General features: G+C 39.6%; 1 protein-coding gene across 1 annotated transcript in view; it reads left to right on the top strand.

Annotated features, from left to right (window-relative positions):
- Nucleotides 1–12,409, top strand: part of NELL2 (NEL-like 2 (chicken)) — a 139,101-nt gene that overhangs the window by 110,462 nt on the left and 16,230 nt on the right. Inside the window, exon 15 of the mRNA XM_010574112.1 lies at nucleotides 11,281–11,421. Within this exon, the coding sequence (XP_010572414.1) occupies nucleotides 11,281–11,421 (141 nt within the window). The remainder of the gene's footprint in view (nucleotides 1–11,280; nucleotides 11,422–12,409) is intronic.

Below are 12,409 nucleotides of genomic sequence, written 5' to 3'. Positions count from 1 at the left end.
TGCTACCAAAACCTTGCCATGCAAACCCAATACAACGTCTCTGTCCCCTTTGTCTCGTCTGACGTTTCACCATTCATTTGTATAAAGGGTGTAAAGTGGCTAAAGTTTATTTCTCCTCCCCCAGCCCAAAAGAATTTGGAAGATCCTTTTCAGAGAGAACAATAAATTCTAGCACAGAGTTTCTGCTGAAACTCTTCTCCAAGAACCTCTGCATGAGATTTTTTTCCTCAGGAAAAAAAAATAACAGATTTGAAGGGTTTTAGTCATAAATAAGCCTAGGAAACTTGAGCGTGTGATGGTTCCAGTCCAAGAGTAACTTTAGATTCAGAAAGGACTGTTGCTGAGAAGAGAAACAGTACTGCATATTCCACAATACCAATAAAAATCTAGCAAAGAATTGATGATTGTCATTTGAGTTGTTGTTATAATTAATAATTCCAGCAAACTTCAGCTAACTATGTCCCAGTAAAAGCCAAGCCTTCCTATTTACTATCACAAGGAAGTTCAAAACAGAAAAAGAAAACATGATTGGCAGTCTCAGAAACTGTAGTGGAGAGGTGTTCAGCTAACCCCGGGAGAATGAGCCTTCCCTGCAAGGAACGCTCTATTTTAACAATGTTCCAAGTGCTAATTCAGGCTACAGAAAAATAGACGTATGTAGCCAGCAGATGGGTTACAAACATGGCATATATGATATAGATAAGCTGTTTATGAGTGAGGTTCTGAAATTCAACGTGCTGGTGTACAAAATAGCTTCCTGCTCCTCCCATTCTCCAAATATTTTCCCTGAACACATGTAATAATACAAAGTTAATTACATGTGCTGGTGCTATATCCAACCAGTCTTTCAAATATCCATAAAAATTAAAGATCCTTAGAGTGCAGCAGAACTAACTGTACAGGATACTATTATATTTTTACAAAAAGCAACAGCTGTGGTCTACGTTGTGAGATCTGTTTGAAGCAAATAATGCAAGACTTAAATTACTATCAGTGGGTGTCCTTGTGACTTCTATCATCTGTCTGTGCTATCAAATAAAGCAGGGGGGGGAGAAAGGGCAAGGGGTGCAGCATCCATCCCTACAGCTCAATGCTTTTCCTCTCACCTCTCCCCAAAACATGTTGGCCTCTTCTGCAGTTCCCATTTCTCAGTGTGTTACTGTTCCCCAAACCATGCCTTGGCATCGTCACATGTGCTATTTACCAAATCAGCACTTAAAATCTTTCACCCAGAGTTGTTTATGTACAAAAAAAGAGAGCTGGTAGAAACGCTTTCTCCCGATTTTACAGATGTGGAAATCAAGACACATGGGGAAAGTTGAGTAGGTGACAAAGTTTGGATAAGGCGGCAGTGGCAAAGTCCAGATAAGATATAGGTCATCTCATTTCTGCTCCCCTTGCTCCTCTGTTCAAATACATCAACAGCTGAAAGAAGACATGGTGTGGTTTATCTAATATTTTATCTGAGTAGGAAGTGCAGCCAATTCATAAAACCTAAGAAAATAATTTTCCTTTGACTTTCAGAAAGGACGTTTTCTAAAATGGCTAGCTCATTAAATTGCAGAAAAAGGTTTAAAAGTTGTCTATGAGAGTAAACAGATGAGAACTGCAGCAAGCCAAGAGGAAAGCTGGGGTTCTGCGGATGTTTGCATCTCATCTGCAGTGTTTGGAAGGGAGGTCACCCTAATCCCCATTATCACCTGAATTTTTCTCATATATGAAAAATAAGCTCAAAAATGAGCAGTGAGACATGGGCTGGTGACTTTAGAAGCTTGGAATGTTCTACTTTGCTTTACATTTTTACTTATATTTATTCACAAAGTAAATCTTTGACAGAAATTAACCAAAAAATGCCCATATTGAGTTTGGTGAGCATTCTGGATTTAGGCATGAACTCTACTTACCTCATCCTTTCTGTTTTGTACTTTAAGATGCTTTGCTGTTTCATCCTTCTGTGTCTTTTTCTCCCTTCATTTTCCTTGCCTGACACAGTTTCTTGGGTGCATATTATTTCTTTCCTCCCTCAGAGTCCTTGTCAGTTTTAAATAACAAAAGATTTTTCTCTGCTGAAGAGCCACGTACTAGTACTTATCTTTTTCTCTTTATATTTTCTTTAGCTTGTTGCAACACTACAATCTTATATGTAGCAGCTTAAAAAAAAACAAAGAGAAACCAGGGAAGAGAGAGTGCTACAAAAGAGCTTTTGAAGAGACAGGATTTTTTTGTTATTTGTTAAAAACATCAAAATGCATCCTCTACTTACCTATTATTTGCTACGGGAAAGAATCTCCTTCACTAAACATGAAAACTAAAATTTCAATTAGGTTCTTAAAATACAGTGGCCTATAAATAGAACGTGAATAGTGCAGATGGACAGCATTATAATAGAATTTCCTTCTGTTATATAAGGGAGATAGGGATGACCTTCATCACTCACTGTAAGCTCTCTCTTTTATGAATTACGAGCCATTCAACTATTAGTGGAATTAAAATCTATAATACTGCCAATCACTGCCCCGTATCCCTGTGGAGCCCTTCCTCTTGCTGTCAACAACTGCTGTCTGCAGTCTCTACAGATATATGCCAATGATATGTTTATAGACCAAGCAAAAGAATAGTGTGTTTTTTTCCTTTTCTATGCTTCAGTAATTTTGTACAATCTCTACACAATTTTACACTTCAGGAGCAGCAATGTAAATTAATGGTCACTGGTCTATGGACCGAGAGTCATGGTAAGAAGTCACTGGGAAGAAAATGTAAGAATGTTTTAAACTTAAGCACATGTATAATATGCATGATACCTTGACCAAAGGATAGAAGACCATAGCAGAAGACCAAGTTCAAATCAGGGTGTCAAATCAATTCCTAGCCAAAACTTTGAGTTGCTTTGTGGGTTCTTTTGTTTGTTTTCCTTAAATGGCCTCTGAACTAAATACTTGGAAATTTACTGTAATTCATACCAGAGCTGATCTGAGACAATTTTTTGCAATGCTGAACCCAAACTAAGCTGAGAATGTGCTGTCTGCATCCTTGGTTCATATATGTAAAAGTCGTAACTCATGGTTACGGCTGACTTGACTCCTCAGTTGAGGAAACTCAAGATCTTTGGGCAGTACTCTGTGCAAGTAAAGCCTTCCTTCCCACCCACTAGAAAGAGATAACAGCTGGCCAACCTAGCTCTTCTCTTTTCAGACAAATTAGTTCTCTCTTGTTTGGGGCTCAGCTACTCTTACCCAACAACCGACACCTTTAGTCAGTAGTATTAGTGTGTTAGTCCTATTTCTAACATGTGCAAATGGAGCTGCCTAAATTTCAAACACGCGTAGGTATCTAACATGGGTTTGTCAGCGTATTTCAAGGTATAAAAGTGCTTTTGCTATCTTGAAGAAAATAATTACTTGTCTTTTTCAAGACAGGGCTAACAAGGAAACAGAAGTGTGTGTTACAGTTAAGATGAGATGCTGTACTGAGAATGATGGACAAAGTGAAAGCAAAACCACATATTTGTCAATGACTAGAAACAGAAGCCCAATACCACTCAATTAGTCTTTCTAATGGGGATTGGCACAATCGGTTTCACAGAATCTTGTTGAAATATATATTCTTTTTTTTTACACTATTCATGGATGCACCTAGTTCGTCATGGCTAATTAGGTGTTCTGAATTATCGTCTTCAATTGTTACAAATACCACATCCTTTGATGATATTGGGTGTATAATAAGAGACTGTCATAGTTTCAGTTATTGGTGTGGTCTGTGATTGATCAATTTTTGACAATAAAGAATTGTTAACAGGGCTGCATCGTGAAGCAGTCAGTGGAAAATTCCCTTTCATAACATTTCTGTCTAGTTTTGGAGCGCCGCCACTGCCACACATGAAATAACAACACGATTGAATTTCTTTTTGCTGGCATTTAGCAGGACCTATGGGGGTGTGCAGAAATCAATGGGGGATCAGGAGTCTGGAAAATTACATACTTGAAGAATTAATGAACTATAATTCCATATTACATCCTCAATCACATTTTGCTTCCTTTTCATTAATGGAACTAAATTAGTTTTCCATGGACAGGGTACTTTAAAAAATGCAATCATGCTCTTGCTAGGATTTAAAAAAAAAAAAAAAAGAGACCTGTTTTAACAATAGTTATTTTTCCATGCAACATGACAGTTGGAAATTTTTAGCGAAGAACATATCTACAGCACTGACTCAACCTGTTGAAGCAATTTTTAATATGACATTTATAGCCCCAGCTCTAGTTTCCTGCCCTTTGAGCCAGATTATGGTTTTAAGGCGACTCAGCCAGAACTTCTACTAGGCCTGGGAGGTGTAGAGATAGAAGGAGCAACTCCAAAGGCATTGAAAATGCATTTTTTCCAACATGGGCCTAATTTATTATCCAATGGATCAGGGACAGGAAAGGCCATAGCCTTCACTCTTCTCTGAAGGCTGTATCTGAGATAACTGATGTTTCTAATGCTGTGTAAAGAAAATCCTTTTGCTCACAGAACTATGTTTTGCTAGGATAAAATTGTGGGTGATCCTTCTCTTTGCTGTGCCCCCCAAGCCAGCTGTAATCTGGCCCTTCGTGATTTAAACTTGTAACTGAATGAACTGTTGGGATGCAAATGCAGTTAAAATCAAGAATATTCTATGGTTTAATGGGGACTTTGATGTGAGAACCCATACAGTGAAAAGCATCTCCTAGTACTCAATATGATATCATATCTTTAAAGAATTACGGGAAGCCGAACAAATTAGAGTGAGATTGTAAACAAAATCAGGCTCCAGGACTTTTATTGACCAAGGAAGAAAGTTCCTTTGGCAATCAGCAGCAGTGTTAGAAAAAAAGGAGCTGATCAGACTTTACAAAACAGATTTAAAAGGCATTCCAAACAACTTTGGTTTTCTGGCATAACTGATATCTTCCTGCATTATTTCAGCAGTCTCACCTTCTGTATTCTTGGGGGTTTTATTCCTCTGTATGATATTTATATGCATGTGGTATATGGGAATGTAGTGGGATGGAAATCCCAAAAGCTGATATTTTGTTTTAACAACAAGATAGCTCCAGTATATTGAACTAGTTTCAGGCTCTTCCATTTCTCCACTGGGATCCAGTTTTTGCATAAGATGTCAAATCAAAGGTCTGATTGAACAGCAGAGTCTTCTCAAGTATCATCATATTAGAAATCTGCTGTCACATGAAAACCAACACAAACACTTTTCTCTTCTTACATGCGAGAGATGGGACTCTAGAACTCGCAGTTAGGGATAATGAACCCTTTTCAAAGCTACTCCAGAAAATTGAGTTTTGACAGCAGATACATTATGCAGTACAGTGAACTTTCATTTTGTCCTACTGAATAAGGCCTTTTCCCCCTTGCAGACGTATTTACTAAAATCAGATAACCCAGACATCATCTTAATCCTACTGGGCATTCTGTTATCTGAGCATAAGTCTGAATAGTTGGGACATGGTCTTTTATATCCAAGCCAGACATAACATCCTTGAAAATGTATTGACATATGCAAAGACATATAAGAGTCTGACTGTTCCAAATATACTCATTTGTACAAAAAATTGAAGATTTATCTTTTTAAAATCACTTCTTCAGTGGTCTGTTTCTGCAATAATTTTTCTTTCACTCTTTGCACTTTATTTATACTGTATATGGGGCTGGGATGTGGGTGGCTCTGGAGGTTAGCATTAGGCTGGGAAGGCTGTTGCCTTTGAAATGAGATCTCAAATTTAGCCTAAGTCAGTAGTGACTGAACATTGTGGAAGTTTCTGGCTGCTCATTAATCTTTATAAATATATCCAGTGATAATAACCCAATTAGCACTGGGACAGATTATTGCAATTGAGAGTCTCTAATGGCAGTCTTAGCTGAGTGTCATGTATTATACCGTCCCAGAAAAACTTCCAGGATGGAAATAATGAAATTCTAAGTATTCACAGCTGCCAGTCTGTGGTGTTCCGTTCTTGACAGGAGAGGGCTACTGGGGCTTTGGTTTGTATCAACCTGGGTAAAGCAGTTTATGAAAGAAAGGCTTTTCGGACAAAGTTGTGCTCTGGGTCTCTGTAACTTTGTGCTTGATGGTGGCATACAGGCTTTTCTGAGAGGAGGATTTGATGATTAATATTTCAGTCTTGAAAAGAGTAATGTAAAATGGTAGAACCCCCCCCCCTTTCTTCCCCCACGCCATGGTTCTTTGTTGAGTGCAGCTTGACCACATTAGAGAGCTTGGTCCTATTGCTGGATGAAAGAGCGCTGCTATCTTTCAAATTGGCAATTTTTTACCACTTTCAATCTTCAAAAGCTCTTATTATACAGGAATTCTCTAATAATATTCATCAGACAGCTAGCTTTACTTTTTTCTTTCTGTACCAGTGAATAATTTGCTAATGATCTTATTTTACTCTTCAGGGAGCAGAGTTTTCTCAGTCTCCACAAGAGCAAGGGGTATAATAGCTAAAACTGTTGCCACAGTTCAGGAAATGAGTGATTCTGAGGTATAAAGAAGGTGATTTGGAAGAGCAAGGTTTTTTCATGTCAAGGGGAGCTAGGTGTGTACAGTACTTATTTTCAAAATGCCTGTGACTGTGCGTCTACTTTGTTAGTGTGAAGCTTCAGTTAGCAAAAAAAAATCTTTTTCCAATGGAAAAATGGGTAACGGAATATGGAAAAAAGCAGGCTGACTGATTTCAGTTTAAGAAAAAGGCACAGGAGGAAACCTGAATATTTGAAAACCAAATCATGTGCAGCTTAAGTGTGTGATAATCAGTGACCCTGTTTCGTGGCAATAGGGTACGTACAGTACTGCCACGAGTGCGTCCATGAATTACAAAGGGTAGAGAGAGTCCCCATGCTCCCGGCGTTTCGTGGGCTCACCAGTCCCACAGGTGTGTGTTTGCTCCCCAGCCGCGGTGTTCCAAGAGGCAAAATCACCAATTTTTTTGCCATGCAAATGCCACAGGGTGGAAGCACGGCCAGAGCAGGCGGTGCGGCAGTGCAGTGGTCCAGCTGTGTAGCTGCTCTCCAGCTTGGGGTGACGGTTACTTCCAGCGACTGTCTCGGTATTACTTTCTGTTCCAAACCTCGCCACTCGTATCAGTGGGGTGATGGATTTGGTATGTGCAGTTGTGCTCTTCATTTGAGAAGGAAAGAGGAAAATAGAGAAAATGCCACCTCCGTGGTAGTCGGTGGGAGTTCTGCCGTAAATTGGAGCAGGGCCAGGATGAGACCGTTTGCTCTGGCCTGTCACACATATGACACTATTTTACTTCCTGGATGGGGATGCTTTCCTTTTTTTTTTTTCCTTCTTCTCCCCTCACTTTGCCACAGCTTCTTATAGCCAGTTAGAGCGGAACTTGGATACTCAGAATAAGTTGTCTGTTTTGTCTATTTGCTTAAAAATGTCATCACCTGCTATTGAAAAAAAATACATCCCTCCTTTCCTTGTACTTAAACTTTTTGTTTAATTTTTTTCATAACTGAAAATATAAAGCCTTTCAGTAACTTCCTTCTATAGAGTAATATTTCATTTTTCATGCCTTTCTAGTACAGCATCAAACAGGACTTCATTAGTGCTGTTAATGTTCCATATAGCCCACTGATATACCATAGCCACTGGCCAAGCAAAACTTCAATCAGTTTTTCTTCTCTTGTCAGCTCACACCTCTGACTGAGCAGCTGCAAGATGATTCATCGGAGAATGTTTCACCATAGGACAGAGAAAAATTATTTCTGGGTTGCTTTTCCCATACTAATAAGATAATTTCAGTTGTAGATAGTTTTGCAGCACTTCCTGAGCCATGCTATGCCCATTTGAAAATAGAAATCCTTTTATCTAAATGTCAAGAAAATTTTCCATGAAATCAGTGCTTTGGCTCCACAAAACACATTTCTGCTGCGTTTTCTTGTTTAACAGAGTTGCGACAGTTATATTTTGTCCCATGACAGAGCAGGTCTCTACTAGAATTAATGATCAGCATTAGCTGAGAGAGTTAGAACAAAATCTTGTGCAAAAGGAACATCTATATTCTGAAACCCATTGGCACGTGCTGTAAAATGTCATTTGCCTAAAAAGTTAGTTGTTCTGGATTTCTTTTGTTTGCTGCAAAAGCATGTAAGGAGTAATGAGTTATTCAGCATCAACGCGGCAATGGTTCCAATGCAATGGTTTCAGGCAAACAATCTGTCAAGAATAAGGCATTTCTTAAAGACCAGCAGCGTGCTTCCATCCATGCTTGTTATGGTAGGCTTTCTTACAGAACTCCACTCAACTTTGCATGCAGCCATAACAAAACCAGAGGAATGTATTTCTTTCTTTGTTTATTGGCATCTGTAAAAGCATTTCATCCCAGGTAATATTTCTTGTGATATAGGTTTGTCAGCTAGTTTGCAAATAAATACAGAAAAGCTGCTTTTGTTGTCAGTTTACCAATACTGATGTGACATTCAAGGCTTGTTTTTCCTGAATAATCAGTAAGTGAGTTCATCAGAATGCATTCAGCCTGTGCCTGCAATACTGCGCTTATAATTATAAGGCTTACAGATCACAAATAAATTGTTCTGAAGAGAGGAACACAGGCTTTCTTTAATTCATATCTGTTACTTTGACCTAAATAACACTCTTTTCTCCACCTCATCACCAATGCATACATTCCACTTTCCCAAAGAAGACCTATATGCCACCCAGTGTCTTAATGCACGTTATTAAGTAGCCAGCATGAAGATTCATATAGATTCTGAACAACAGCTCTTCTCTTCCAGCTGAGTTTGCATGCTTCATTGATTCTCTGGGGCTCGTAGCTTTGGCCAACCCCAACAAGTTATCTTGTACTGACCAGGTGATCCCAAGCGTTTAGCACAGTCACTTAGATTCTGTTCTGCCAGGCAAGCTGTCTCCCAGGAGGCATATTCCCCAGTGATAAGGGAACTTCTAGATTGTAGCCCTTTCTTCCTTTCCTTTTTCTTAAGTAATCTGCAGGTATGTGAGCGAATAGCAGCGGATAAGGCACAGACTGCAAACCAACCTTTTCTCATGACAGTAACATAATTTTCATTGATCTTCCTCTGATCTCTCAAACACCTCTGAGGTCCCACTGGCTCCTGGCTGCTCACAAGAAAAAGGCCAGACTTTATACTGATTTAGAGAAAGACACACTGAACAGCGGAAGGTTGTAAAGGTTTGGCATTTCTCAGTCACGCAGCAGGACTACTTAGATGATTACCCTGGAATTCATAGTGGAGTTGAAAATTCTGTGTTTTAAACCAATAGAGACTTATGATTTAATTTGTGGTACACAAAGTGGCAAAATATATGCTTGGTGCAATATTCCAGCAGAACTACTGGTAATTTTCATCATCATAAATACTGGTAATGCACACCAGGCGCCCCTGGTTAGAGAGACTGTTGATAGAAAATCAGACTGAGACGTTAAGAATTAAAATTTCTAATGAAATTTCATCAAGCATCTGTAAAGCTTTTAAAAACCAATACACTCATGATACGGTTGTACGGTTATTCCGGAGATTCAAAAGAAATGTTATTTGGCATGTAAATAAAATACCCAGAGCACATCCCGCCTACCCCCTGGCATGTACAAGAAAAATGCAACTCAAAACCAAATGTGGGTGACTGAGCGATACCTTATAGTTTATGCAGGTGTCCCCCACGTACTTAATAATTTTCTTACCTTCAAATGTGGAACAAAGTGTTTTCAATGAATAAGGAAGCCTTGGGTTTTTTTAAAGTTTGTGTTTGAACAGATTTTGTAAGAGACTAGGGTGAGTATATCTTTATCTATGCACACATCAGTATTGTCAGAAAAGAGATTTGTTACCTTACTGCAGCTCACAATTGATTTTCTGAGCCAGTTTACACTTCTCTTATGAAAATAACAGATGACATAAATGGGAGCTAACAGGGACTGTGGGCAGAATTTTGACATATTTTACATATATCTCAGTGGTCACATCACACCTCTCCTTCATATCCGTACCCCGGAGGATACTAGATCAACTGCTGAGGTACTTTCAAGAGTCTGAGTCTCAATTTGTTATTTTAGTTCTTATTTTTAAAGCTTCAACCGTTTAAAGAAAAGTTGAATCCCTACTCTGACCAGAATGGCCAGTACGTTGAGGGTTTATTCATTATTGAGACTCATGGTGGGGGGATTTAGAGCTTTTTGTTCCTGAAGGCAGTTTGTGTGTGTTGCGTCTCCCTCTGTGCCAGCTCCGTAGGCACCTCTCGGTCACCTTGCTGCTGAAGTAGGTATGGTATAAAACGCAATGATAATGCAATGGATCTGATAAGGAAGGACACATTTTTATCCCTGTTTGACTCCGTACTCCTGGTATTCCCTGACTGTTAACAACTCTCGTACTCTGGGACCTATTCTATAATAGAGCTTACTGCGTCACTGAAGGCACTGGAAATGCATATGTCACAAAGTTCTCTGCATCTCTGCTAAGTCCATGAGTTCAGGTGTCTGCAGGACGTGCTTTGGTGGATTTTGGATCTAGCGAGTGCATCCAGAAATCTATTCTATGGTGAGTCGTTACTGTAAAGTTCAGTCAGTGGAAGTTGGTCTTTTAAGAAACCCACATCCCAAAGGAATTATCAGGAGGGGGAGAATGTGTTGTGTTTCATCTTCAGGGTCTAAGCATTTGTTTGGAATCCCAGCTGTTCTCTTTGATGGTGAGAGAGGAGATTGCGGTCAGTTATGTTGAGAGTCAGAGGTGCCGGTGTAAGTCAACAGGAACTCCACAATATAGGGAAGCCCTACTAACCTAAAATTGGTGTCACCAAGAGCATAAGCAAGGACCAGAGTGAGTATTTAATAGGCCCCTAGTTTTGATATGCCCCTAGAAACAATCTTTGTTTATCAGGCAGCCTGCACTACTCAAAGGGTTAACATCTTATTATTTGAACAGGGATCCAATTCCTTTCTTCATACTGTGGGCAACTTACACAGATGTCAGATTACCTATAATGTATTGTGACAAAATGAGTTGCTAATTTGTAAACAGTAAACTGGGATTAGCAGAACCTCCACTGTTGTCAGGGCCAACACCTTTAGCCAAGTCCTTTTATGGAAATGATTCAAAACTTTACTGCAAATAATTCTGGAAATTCGAGTAGTCAGTAATGAAAATACACTTCTGTGAAACCCAGAAATACCAGAGACATTGTTCTTCCATCAGATGAATGTAGCAATTTCCTCTGTGTGATTTTTCTCCTCCTTTTTTGTTGTTCTTACTAAACAGACATTGATGAATGCTCAGATGGCTTTGTTCAGTGTGACAGCCGTGCTAACTGCATTAACCTGCCTGGTTGGTACCACTGCGAATGCAGAGATGGCTACCATGACAATGGGATGTTTTCACCAAGTGGAGAATCCTGTGAAGGTCAGTATCTAAAAAAGGTGGGGTAATGTTATGACTCGCATTACAGTAATGTCTAGTATCTCTGTACTGGTCAGTATTGTCTTGGACACTGTATCAATGAAAGTTAAACCTTGAGCCAAAGCAATAGTAGTCTAAATAAGCATCATAAACAAAAGGCAAAAGAATATGAGGTATGAATATTCCTAACATATACGTGGAGCGTTAGTGGCCATTTCTATGATTTGCTAAGATAATATGTGAACTCAGGCATGGTGCTTAAAACGCAGTTTCTCTGGCCCTACATCTGCTTCTGTGCATGGTCCTTGCAGAAGCGATTTCCCATGGGCTGATAGCCTGCACTGTAATCTGTCACTCCACAGTAACCTGTTTATATGTCAGGTTCTTTACGTGTAGAAATGGGCCTCCATCCAGACCTCAGTCCCTCCACTTCATTCCTTGTACACTGAAACTGTCTGTGATGAAAAGATTTCCCGTTGCAAAGAACGATTATGCAGCCCTGACCCCCTTACCCACCCACACCTGGGTTAAAACCGTGGTGCTTCTCGGGTGCCTAGGCTAACTGCTTGTAGACCTCTGTGATTTGAAGAACAACCCTACAAACTGGGGAGCTCAGAGGACTTAGGGCTGGGGCAAGGTGTAGGGGACAAGGAGATGGGCAGGTTTTCTTTGTTTATGAATGATGTTAGAGAGAACAGCAGGTTAGTAAGAAGGCAGTTGTTTGCAGATGCAGATCTCTTAGCATGGAATGTTATTCAGCTCTTAAAATAGCGTATACTGCTGGTCTTAAGTAAGACAACAAACCAGTCTGTTTTGCCATGGACTACTTAGGGCAAAATTAGGAGCCTTTCTCCCTTCTGTCTCTGAGTGCTGAAATATTCAGTGCTCACACACTGTAAGCTTTCCTACCTTGCTGTTTAAACTCACATTGGTGGGCTGCATTGGTTCCAAAGGGAAGCAATTGAATTAATTTCACTAAGGCAGACAGACA

This window comes from Haliaeetus leucocephalus, unplaced genomic scaffold (assembly GCF_000737465.1).
Source record: "Haliaeetus leucocephalus isolate CR32 unplaced genomic scaffold, Haliaeetus_leucocephalus-4.0 Scaffold406, whole genome shotgun sequence".
Taxonomy (NCBI): domain Eukaryota; kingdom Metazoa; phylum Chordata; class Aves; order Accipitriformes; family Accipitridae; genus Haliaeetus; species Haliaeetus leucocephalus.
This window is presented reverse-complemented; position numbering and strand designations above follow the sequence as displayed.